Raw genomic sequence first — 12,247 nt, 5'->3', positions numbered from 1 at the left:
AGGGTCCCAAGTTCGATTTCGACTTGGGTCACTGTCTGTGTGGAGTCTGCACATCCTCCCCGTGACTGCGTGGGTTTCCTCCGGGTGCTCCGGTTTCCTCCCACAGTCCAAAGATGTGCAGGTTGGGTGGATTGGCCATGACAAATTGTCCAAAATTCTATGATTAACCTAGGACAAAAGTTCGGCGCAACATCGTGGGCCGAAGGGCCTGTTCTGTGCTGTATTTCTCTATCTATCTATCTCTATCTCTATCTTATCCAATGGCAAATACGCCTCAGCTTCTTTAGTCCAACTCCACAAAAGAATCATTGTCTCCTTCTGCGGCACGGAACATATTTTACCAATTCTTCATTTTCATCATGGTGACAATAAATAAGGAATGTGTATGCTGGGATATGCAGTATGTTTTGTAGCGCTGTTATGTCACCATAGTTGTATAGCTTACCAAGTTGCCTCATTGCTGGAAAACGAGAGCAATGTCTCAGATGACAGCCGAGATGCTTTAATAATAATCTTTATTGTCACAAGTAGGCTTACATTAACACTGCAATGAAGTTACTGTAAAAATCCCCTAGTCGCCACACTCTGGTGCCTGTTCGGGTACGCTGAGGGAGAATTCAGAATGTCCAATTCACCTAACAAGCACGCCTTTCAGAACTTGTGAGAGGAAACCGGAGCATCCGGAGGAAACCCACGCAGACACGGAGAGAACGTGCAGACTCCACACAGACAGTGACCCAAGCTGGGAATCGATCCTGGGACCCTGTGAAGCAACAGTGCGAACCACTGTGCTATCGTGCTGCCCAGATATGCCAGGGCCCTTAAACGGTTCCTTTTCCTTCTACAGACATGTTATTCTGTACAACATGCCGGCTTTGTCCTCTTGCATAAATATAGGTTGGTATAAAGTCTCAGTAAAAACAGGGGGACTGGTGTGAGAATTAAAAAATATATATATTTACGAGATGTGGGTGTCGCTGGTTAGGCCAGCATTTATTGCCCTCCCCAGTTGCCCTTCAGAAGGGGGTGGTGGGTTGCCATCTTGAACCGCTGCAGTGCTTGAGGTATAGGTACACACACTGTGCTGTTAGGCACGGAGTTTCAGGATTTTGCCCCAGTGACAGCAAAGGAACGGCAATATATTTCCAAGTCAGGGTGAGTCACTTGGATTGGAACCTCCAGGTGGTGGGATTCCCAGGTATCTGCTGCTCTTGTCCTTCTAGATGATAGTGGTTGTGGGTTTGGAAGATGCTGTCTAAGGAACCTTGGTGAGTTATTGTAGTGCATCTTGGAGATGGTACACACGGCTGCCACTGTGCATCGGTGGTGGCGGGTTTGAATGTTTGAGGATGGGGGAGCAATCAAGCGGGCTGCTTTGTCCTGGATGATGTTGAGCTTCTTGAGTGTTGTTGGAGCTGCACTCATCCAGGCAAGTGGAGAGTATTCGATTACACGCCTGACTTGTGCCTTGTAGATGGTGGACAAGTTTTGGGGGATCAGGAGGTGAGTTACTCGCTGTATCATTCTCTTAGCCTTTGACCTGCCCTGGTAGCCACAATATTAATATGGCTACTCCAGTTCAGTTTCTGATCAATGGTACCCCCAGGATTTTGATAGAGGGTGATTCAGCGATGGTAATGTCATTGAATGTCAAGGGGAGGTGGTTAGATCCTCTCTTGTAGGAGATGGTCATTTCTTGGCACTTGTGTGGCGCGAATGTAACATGTCACTTGTCAGCCCCAAGCCTGGATATTGTCCAGGTCTTGCTGCATTTGGACATGGACTGCTTCATTATCTGAGGATTCGCGAATGGTGCTGAACATTGTGCAGTCATCCGCAAACATCTCAACTTTTGACCTTATGATGAAAGGAAGGTCATTGATGAAGCAGCTGAAGATGGTTGGACCTAGAACACTCCTCTGAGGACCTCCTGCAGTGATGTCCTGGAGCTGAGATGTTTGATCTCCAGCCAGCACAACCATCCTCCTTTTTGCCAGGTATGACTCCAACCAGCAGAGAATTTTCCCCCTGAATCCCATTGACTCCAGTTTTGCTCGGGCTCCTTGATGCCATACTCGGTCAAATGCTGCCTTGATGTTAAGGGCAGTCACTCTCACCTCACCTCTGGCATTCAGCTGTTTTGTCCATGTTTGAACCGAGCTGGCTGGGTCGTAAAGGACAGAGCTGCTAGACTGGGGCTGCAGCAGGTGGTGAGGGAATCAACAAGAGGGAAAAACATACTTGACCTCACCCTCACAAAATCTGCCTGATGTATCTGTCCATGATAGTATCGGTAGAAGTGACCACCACACAGTCCTTGTGGAGACAAAGTCCTGTCTTCACATTGAGGATACCCTCCATCGTGTTGTGTGGCACTATCACCGTGCTAAATGGGATAGACTTCCTGAAAGCAAAGCAGCTCCATATAAAGATGGAGAATACACAGTGGGAAGTAATGCAATTGCCCAGTTGATTGACTTCTAGGATATTGAGGGCTAATCTCTGGCCGCATTGCATCTGGCACAAATCCCGCCGTCAGGAGAATTGCGGGAGAGCCCCGAAACGGGATTTGTGCCGGGTACCAAACAGTGTGCGATGCTCCAAGTCCATGGCAGCTGATGTAATCTGGTTCAATCCCTCATTGAGCATGGACCAGATTAGCATATTTAATTATGCCGGGACTTTTGAAGCCAGCTCCCGCGATTCACCCACCCGCAGGCAGAATGTGAAGCCGGCGGGTATAGCTGCTGGTCTCCACTACCGGAGACCAGATGTGATGACCACAAGGGAGGGAGGGGGAGTTCGCTGAGGACACAATAGCCCCAGAAAAGCCGGGAACCTGCCTCGGCACCCTGACAGTGTCAACCTGGCACAGTGCCCTGGCACTGCCAGGCTGGCAATTCCAGGGTGCCAGTGTGCTGTGCCAGGTTGGCATTGCCAAGGGACGGGGCCTGAAAGTGGGTGTGACCTGAAAGGGGGTAGGGAAATGGAAGGGGAGGCATGAAAGGGGGGGGGTCATTTGCCGGGGTCATTGTGGGGTGGCGCTCACCTGCGGGAAGATACTGGCGATTGGGGAGGGGGATGCCTGAAGGTAGACCCATTGGGAGGGCCCCGTTGCCCTCATGCCAGTGATACTTTGGGGAGGAGAGGGCGAGTGGGTTGAAAACCGCTGAGAATGGTGGGGGCGGGGGGCACTGAAATCCCGCTGCCGGTGCTGGTGTTCAGGCGTGGCGATGGGGGGGAGGATTCACTGTCATTTTGAGATCGGGAACTATTAGAAAACGGCACCCCAATCTCTGTGAAAATGGGCTTGCTGCATGTTTAACCCCGTCCCTCTCAGTGTTGGTGCACAACTCGCCCTCTCCAAAATAGTTTTTACCAGTGGGTGGATTGCGATTTAGATCACACCAACCCACTGGGCAAGAAAGGCACCACCTTTCCCGCCGGGAGATCACACTTAGAAATATTTTGTGAGTATTTTTTTTTTAGAGTTTAGAACAGTACAGCACAGAACAGGCCCTTCGGCCCTCGATGTTGTGCCGAGCAATGATCACCCTACTCAAGCCCACGTATCCACCCTATGCCAGTAACCCAACAACCCCCATTAACCTTATTTTTTAGGACACTAAGGGCAATTTAACGTGCCCAACCCACCTAACCTGCACATCTTTGGACTGTGGGAGGAAACCGGAGCACCCGGAGGAAACCCACGCACACACGGGGAGGACGTGCAGACTCCGCACAGACAGTGACCCAGCCGGGAATCGAACCTGGGACCCTGGAGCTGTGAAGCATTTATGCTAACCACCATGCTACGTGCTGCCTGATTGTGCCCCTGATAGAATATAAGTGGGTTTGTATGATTCTCTTTCTGTGAATGGAATAATTCATAAGGGGCGGGATTCTCCCCTACCCGGCGGGGCAGGCGGTCCCGGCGCCAAGGAGTGGCATGAACTACTCCGGCATCGGGCCGCCCGGAAGGTGCGGAGGGGGGCTAGGCGGGCGCCAGCGGGGTTGGCGCGTGCCAGCCGGCATCAAAGGGCTTGGCACCGCGCCAACCAGTGCCGAAGGGCCGCCACCGGATGGCACAAATTGGCGCATGCGCAGGAGCGTCAGCATGTGCTGGCGCCATCCCAGCGCATGCGCAAGGGGGTTCGTTTCCGCGCTGGCCATGGAGGAGGTTCACAGCAGCTGGTGCGGAGGGAAAGAGTGCCCCCATGGCACAGGCTGGGCCCCGATCGCAGGCCAGCCCACTGTAGGGGCACCCTCCGGGGCCAGATCCCCCCGCGACCCCCCGAGGACCCCGGAAGCCGCCTGCAGAGACAGGTCCCGCCGGTAAGTACCTGGTCTAATTTACGCCGGCGGGACCGGCCTAAAACGGGCGGCCGCTCGGCCCATCGATGGCCAGAGAATCGCCCGGGGTGCCGCTGCCAGCGGCCGCCGACCGGTGCGGTGCGATTCCCGCCCCCGCGAAAACTCCGGCGCCGGAGAATTCAGCAGCCGGCAGGGGTGGGATTCACGCCGCTCCCCGGCGATTCTCTGGCCCGGCAGGGGGTCAGAGAATCCCACACATGAAAGCATTTGTTTGAAAATAAGCATTAATTTCACTCTACTTTTAATGGGATATAAATCACGCTCCCAAAGCACCAGGAAGATCCACAGGACTGAGTAAGCTTAGTCACCAAAGTGCCAATAGTGGCAGCGCAAGTGGTCGGAGAGGCCCCTGAACTTGGGAGAGGATAATAGACAGAAGGGTCATAAGAACATAAGAACATAAGAACATAAGGGTCATACTCATGATGGTTATACAGCAACCCTTCCCAGAAAGTACCTGTGTGTGGCCATCAGGCAAGGAGGGGATTGACAGTGGCTGTAATTCCCTCACAGATGAATAGCCGATCAGTATTCAAACTCTAGGCTCACGAATGCAGAATGCCACATGGACAGGGCATGTGATAGCTTCCAGCATCCATGGATGTAAACCATGGTGGGAGCCAGCAGCTTCAGGAGAGGAGCTATGGAAGTGGCAGTTCAAGGCCAGTCATGCAAGACATATTCTTACAAACTCATAAGAACACAAGGGATAGTCATTCAATACGATAGTGGCTGATTATCTACCTCAATTCCACCTTCCCACACTCTCCCCCTATCCCTTGATTCCTTTATATCCAAAAATCTATTGATATATACTGAACACTGATCCTCCGCAGCTATCGGGGATAGAAAATCCCAAACTTCGCAGCGCTCTGGGTGGAGAAATTTCTCTTCATCTCAATCCCAAATGGTCACCCCTTTATTTCTGAGACTGAGACCCGTTTTCTATACTCCCCCACCAGGGAAACCCCCACAGCAGCTACCCTGTCAAACCTGGGAGGAATCCTAAAGGTTTCACTGAGATTATCTCTCATTGTTCTAAATCCCAGAGAATGTATGCCCAGTCTACTCATTCTTTACTTGTTGGACAATCCATTAATCCCAGGAATCAGTCCAGTGTTCCTTCATTGCACTCCCGTCAAGGCAAGTATCACCTTCTTAGATTAAAGAGACTAAAACAGTACACAGTACTCCAGATGTGCTTTCACCAAATGCCGATGCAATTGCAGTAAGACTTCTTCATTCTTCTATTTCCATCACTTTGTAAAGGCTAATGTACTATTCGCTTTCCTAATTGCTTTTACCTTTGTGATTTGTATTCAAGAGCATCCAGGCCCCCTAAAAATAAACATTTTCCAGTTTTCAAAAATAAATTTAGAGTACCCAATTCATCTTTTCCAATTAAGGGGCAATTTAGTGTGGCCAATCCACCTCCCCTGCACATCTTTGGGTTGTGGGGGTGAGTCCCACGCAGACACGGGGAGAATGTGCAAACTGCACACGGACAGTGACCCAGAGCCAGGATCGAACCTGGGACCTGTGTCACGTGCCGCACCCTCTTTGATAAACTTTATTAGTCTCACAAGCAGGCTTACATTAACACTGCAATCATTGCTGCCTACGGCGCTGAGGACCCGGGTTCGAATCCTGGCCCTGGGTCACTGTCCGTGAGGAGTTTGCATATTTTCCCCGTGTCTGCGTGTGTTTCGCCCCCACAGCCCAAAGATGTGCAGGGTAGGTGGATTGGCCACGCTAAATTGCCCCTTAATTGGGAAAAATAATTGGGTACTCTAAATTTATAAGAAAACAAAACACTGCAATGAAGTTACTGTGAAAAGCCCCTAGTCGCCACAATCCGGCGCCTGTTCGGGTACACTGAGGGAGAATTCAGAATGTCCAATTCACCAAACAAGCACATCTTTCGGGACTTGTGGGAGGAAACCGGAGCATCCGGAGGAAACCCATGCAGACTTCCAGCTGCCATGTTCTTGCCCACTCAATTTTTTTTTGGAAATGTTTTTTTATTGAGTTTTCATATTTTATATCCAACAAATTACAAATTATTAGAAAAAAAAACACGCAAAAATTAACATGTATATTTACAGGTAAGCATCTTCATAATAACAACTGTGGCCGCCCCCTTTAGCCAGCATACATATTTTACATTGCCCAATATGGCCGAGGCACATGTTTATAGGCATTTATTTACAGCTTGCCCACTCACTTAACCTGTCAATATTACTTCACAGTTTCACTGCTTGCAACCCGATCACTTAATGTTTCTCAAATCTGATTGAATTCTGTTATGAGGTGGGCGATGGAATCTTTTCTGGTTATTTACAGTATTTTGCCTTTACCTTCCAGCTCCCATGCTGATATTGCCATTGCATCTTTGGCCTCTGAAATCCTGAAACTCATTGAGCAATGAACAGGAAGCAACCACAGCTCCCAACTAAGCCCCGTCACTTTGGACTTTTGGCCACTTTGGCCGGTTTTCTTAGAGCACAAGAATTTGATGCAAAAGCAATACCTTCAACAAAGTGCTGCAACATTGGGGAGAAAGGAGCAACAGCAAAAGTAATTTTTAAAAATCATTGCTTTACAAGGTAAAAAGAATTGTTTGACCTCCTTTAACATGACATGAAGTTTTGGTACAAATAATGACAAAGAGCTGTGTTTTCTATATGTTCTTTAATAGATCTCTGATGCTATAAACCTGTATTTTGAAGAAATTTCCACTCTGGTGTATTTTTCCTATAACTTGTGGCATTTTGGACTTGTGAATTACTTTCTGTATAGTTGGGCATGGATCCTCACGCTCTGAATGTTTAGAAAAACATTCCTCTTCGCTGTACTTCTGTGAACAGACCAGAGTAATAAATAAATTATTATTTTGAAATAATTATTAAGTAGCTTTATTTTTGTACTGCTTTACTTTGAATGTTTATAAAATGTTGCCGTGTTTTTTTTCTAATTGAAGGGCAATTTAGCGTGGCCAATCCACCTACCCTGCACTTCTTTATGTCACGGGGGTGAGACCCACACAAACGTGGGGAGAATGTGCAAACTCAATAGGTGGATTGGCCATGCTAAATTGCCCCTTAGTGTCCAAAAGGTTAGGTGGGGTTATTGGGTTAGGGGTAGGGGTCTGGTCTGGTCCTAGGTAGGGTACTCATTCCAAGGGTCGGCGCAGACTCGATGGGCCGAATGGCCTCTTCCTGCACTGTGGAGATTCTATGATCTGATTCTATCTCTACACTCCTCCAATTCTGATCGCTCGTGCAGCCCCAATTTTCATCACTCCAACACTGGAAGCAATGCCTTCAATTGCTTGGGCCCTAAGCTCTGAAATTAAACCTCCCTATCTCTCTCTCCTCCTCTACGGTGCTCCCCATAAACTACCACTGTGCCAAGCTTTTGATCATTTCTCCTAAGATCTTTTTATGTGGCTTTATGCCAAATTTTGTTTGAGAATTGTTAAGGCAGGGCTGATGGTAAATGCCAACCTGCCCAAATCTAAACTTGAAACAGCTTCCAAAACAATTCTGCAACCTGGGACCTCGGTGCAGTGAGGCAGCAGTGCTAACCACTGTGCTGCCGTGCTGCCCACAATTGATAGTTCTATATTAAATTTAACGTGTATTAAATTTTTTTTAAATTGCACTTAAGTCCAAGAATAGCTTCACACAGTTAACAGTACTTCAAACACAGTTCCACTAAGCTGTTTGTGCGCTCAAAGCTAACTTTCCCTTTGCCAGAAGCAACAGTCCTCAAAGATTTTTTAAAGCTATAGAATTCCTATAACGTTACCACACAATGCCATGTTGCTTTTGGGGTGTTTCCTGAGGGTGCCAACACACTGGTTCTACAGGTCTGACCTTTAGATAGAACATAGAACAGTACAGCACAGTACAGGCCAGCTACATTTCAGCCACCAAGCTGGAGCGGCATGAATCTGCTTGGAGATATTACCAGCGTTCACATTGTTTTTTGGGATATCTAAGCAGCTACCACCTCACACGGGCTTCACTTCTCTTCAATGTGTTCCTTCCCTTTGATCTCTCTATTGTTTCATCCAGGCTCTCAGAAGTTCCTTTTCCCTGGAGCTGATCATACTCCTTTCTTTTACTTCATAGTTCCTGGGCTGGATTCTCCGCCCCGCCGCGCCACATTTCTGCCCCGACCCGCCGGTGGGATTCTCCGTTACGCCGGTCGGTCAATGGGGTTTCTCATTGTGGGGCAGCGCCACACGGTCGGGAAACCCCCAGGCGCCGGCAAAACGGGGAATCCCGCCGGCAGAGAATCCCGCCCCTTATGTTTCAAAAAGTAAACTTATCCTATCTTTGCCTCATTTACTTACCTTTTCGCATCTTGGATATTTGCCCTTTGAACTAAAACAACTGATTTCTAAACAACTTACATTTTTATTTATTTTCCAATCAAGGAGCAATTTAGCGTGGCCAATCCACCGATCCTGCACATCTTTGGGTTGTGGGGGTGAAACCCACGCAGACACGGGGAGAACGTGCAAACTCCACACGGACAGTGACCCAGGGCCGGGATTTGAACCCGGGTCCGCAGCGCCGCAGGCAGCAATGCTATCCACTGCGCCGCATGCCGCCTGAACAACTTATATTAATGCCTTGCATAAATTTATTTGGTAGTGGTCAGCATAGTGGCGCAGTGATTAGCACTGCTGCCTCACGGGCCGAGGTCACAGGTTCGATCCAGGCTCTGGGTCACTGCCCATTTGGCGCATTCGCAGGATGGCGCGGCCCAACTGCGCATGCGCAGGATTGAGCTGCCCCAACTGCGCATGCCCATTTGGCGCCGCGTAAGGAAGCTGGAGCGGCATGCACCGCTCCAGCGCCGTGCTGGCCCCTGTGGGGCCAGAATAGGCCGTGCCCGGGCCCTGTTCGCACCGTCGTGAAATTCGACGGCGTTCACGATGGTGCAAACACTTGGCCTCAATATCGGAGAATCGCCCCCTATATGTTTCCATTGAAATCCAATAGTCAACTTTAATACCACTTTTCATAACTAATATCACCTCTTATCTGTCTAATGTAAATTCCTAGTGAAACTACTTCCCTGGTCCTTTGTGCGTTACCATTACAACCACTCACCTTCACACCTCCTAAATTGATGTTTTGACTTTTGCAGTCTGACAATCTCCAGTTTAACTACACCAATCCCACCCATACTCACGCACACAAGCTTATTATAGTGACATTGCAAAAAAGAATTCCCAGTTTCCTCACAAGTTACAGTTGACTTTATTATGCTTTATATGCACAACGATACAAATTTTAAAGGCATCGTTTATATTCTTTTTATTACAGATTCTGGTCTTGAAGCAGCCCAAAGTGTGCTTCTAATGATATCAAGTCCTCTCTATTTGAAATGGGGATATATTCCACAACAATAGTGGCGAAAGCAGAACAGTTAAATGTGTAAACTTTAAGTCATGATGGCGATTTATTTCTGGTCAAGGAACTTCCCTAATCTCTGGGGAAGGTCAGTACAGTACAGGACAACATTGTTGGACTGTAAAAACGAACTCTGACTTTAATCTTCCCACAAAACTTTGGGCTGTATTTCTGCAACCACTGTTGCCACTGTGAAACTTTAGACCAGCAGCTCATTATATACGTGTGTGTGTGTGTGTGTGTGCTAACCTGGAGGCAGTTATTTATATTCCACTGGTACTGCTGGAATAAAGACTGCTGTCCTTGGGAGCATGATTGGAGAAGGTGTTTTAAAAGATATGGGAAGATAAATGTTGGCCTTCAGTGCATGGAGGAGATATTGGGCTTTGTGGGGCCCAATTTCTGGATGCTGTGTGGCTTGTCCGAGAAGCCATCTTGGTAATGAGGTGTGCAAGCGCATAGCGTGCTGAGCAGGCAGATTACAAAATCAGCCAGTGTGCAACACATTAACCGTGCACAGGTGAACGCAATATTAAACAGAATGAAGGTGACACACCCCTTCCACCAAGATTGCTACTGAAAAGGATCATCAACTATCTACACATTAGTTGCTGGATTACTCCTTCTGACTGCATGGTGCAATCATATGCACTTTTGGAGCTTTTCTATCCTTGCCAAACGTTTCCGTCGTCTACAGGGACTGGTCCGGCTGCTGCTTAAGTAATTCTTCCGTGATTTGAAAGCTTGCGCTGAACCAAATTGCTTCCTGATATGGGTCACCCAGTAGATACTCCACTTGGAGGTCAGCATCACTGGAAAAATGAAGAGAGGCCACACAGAGAAGGATACGCTACTAGGGGGAAGAGGAGTAGGACTTCAGCAGAGGGTCATATATGCCAAAGGCACTGAGGGAGCAATTCCCTAATCTCTGCGAGGGACAATGGTCGGGATGTCATTGCTTCACTGCTGAGTTTGCGACTGAAACCTCCCACGCCTGCAACCTCAAAGCAGGGCAAGGACCACATTGCCTGTGAGTGTCAATGTGACGAGCCCTTAACTTTTACACATCTGCTTTCTTCCAGGTCGCTTCAAGAGATCGCAGAATCACAGAATTGTTACAGCGCAGAAAGAGCCCATTGCGTCTGAATCAGCTCTCCAAATGAGCATTATAAATGAGTGCCATTCTCCTGCCTTTTCCCCATCCCCCTGCACAATTCAAATAACCATCTCATGCCCTCTTGAATGTCTCCATTGAACCTGCCACCGCCACACTTCCAGACCCCAACCGCTCGCTGTATGGAAAAGATTTTTCTTATATCACATTTGTTTCTTTTGGATATCACTTTAAATCCGGGCCCTCTCATTCTCCATTATTTTAGGAATGGGAGCGGTGTCCGGCTCCCCCCCCCCCCCCCCCCCCTCCATGATTGTGAACACCTCTATCAAATCTCAGAGGGAAACCACAAGCAGCTAGACCCAGCTACAGACTGCAACAGAGGCCTGCGCTGGCTGGCCATCAGGCAACACAAAAGGCAACAGCGGAGGGGCAGATGTGGGAGCATGAAAGCTCTTATCCTCAGAGAAGACAAGCGTGTGAAACAGCACGGGCAGCAGGGATTTCCCCACGTCCATTTTTTAAAAATAAATTTAGACTACCCAATTCATTTTTTCCAATTAAGAGCCAATTTATTGTGGCCAATCCACCTACCCTGCACATCTTTGGGTTGTGGGGGCGAAACGCAAAAACGGGGAGAATGTGCAAACTCCACCCCACGGCCATTTTGGGAGTTAGGAATTTGTTATCCATTCTTCGGGGCTAGTCAGCAACTTTCGAGGGTTTGGATTGAGGACATAGTTTGACAGAGAGAAATTAGGGGAATTGTAATTCTTGCCACATTGGTAAAAAAGAATAAGAAATCCTCTTAATAGGACAATTGCTCGGGAATAATATGCAAATTTGAGGAGAAAGGAGATAAATTAGTGGCCTCTGGATTGTTGAGGTAATTGGAAAATTTGCCGGAAAGAAGTAGCCTGATCATTGGTCTCCTGAATTGGCTCAAGGTGTACAGTAAAGGAAGCTTGTGTCTGGAGATAACCAGAGGATATTTTCTGAGGAGGGTCAGTTTTTCAGTGGGTGAAATTCATCAGAACAGGCTGGGGGCTAGAAGACTGACAGTGCCTTTGTGAAGTATTTAAACTAATTGGAATCAGGAATGCCGCAATGTGCACTTCCACTGGGACCAGGGAACAGTTGGCAGCATTAGTAACTATTCAATACATTTAAATTACAGCTGCGAGATTGTCCGTCAGCACCAGCAACGGAACCACGCCCGCGGGTTTCCCGACAGCGTGGGGTGGCCACTATGGGCAACCCCATGGGCCGGCAGGAGGAACGGAGAATCCCAATGTTGCCTTGCTGGAAAACTGAGCTGGCGGGATGGAGA

The 12,247-nt window shown here is 48.3% G+C and overlaps 1 protein-coding gene across 4 annotated transcripts in view; it reads left to right on the top strand.

Annotated features, from left to right (window-relative positions):
- Window positions 1–7,273, top strand: part of ulk4 (unc-51 like kinase 4) — a 513,024-nt gene extending 505,751 nt beyond the window's left edge. For all 4 annotated transcript variants that reach the window (XM_038796599.1, XM_038796603.1, XM_038796600.1 and 1 more), the window contains one exon: window positions 6,739–7,273. In XM_038796599.1, the coding sequence (XP_038652527.1) occupies window positions 6,739–6,802 (64 nt within the window). In that variant the 3' untranslated portion in view covers window positions 6,803–7,273. The remainder of the gene's footprint in view (window positions 1–6,738) is intronic.
- Window positions 7,274–12,247: the final 4,974 nt, after the last annotated feature.

Source organism: Scyliorhinus canicula, chromosome 5 (assembly GCF_902713615.1).
Source record: "Scyliorhinus canicula chromosome 5, sScyCan1.1, whole genome shotgun sequence".
In the NCBI taxonomy this organism is placed as follows: Eukaryota; Metazoa; Chordata; class Chondrichthyes; order Carcharhiniformes; family Scyliorhinidae; genus Scyliorhinus; species Scyliorhinus canicula.
This window is presented reverse-complemented; position numbering and strand designations above follow the sequence as displayed.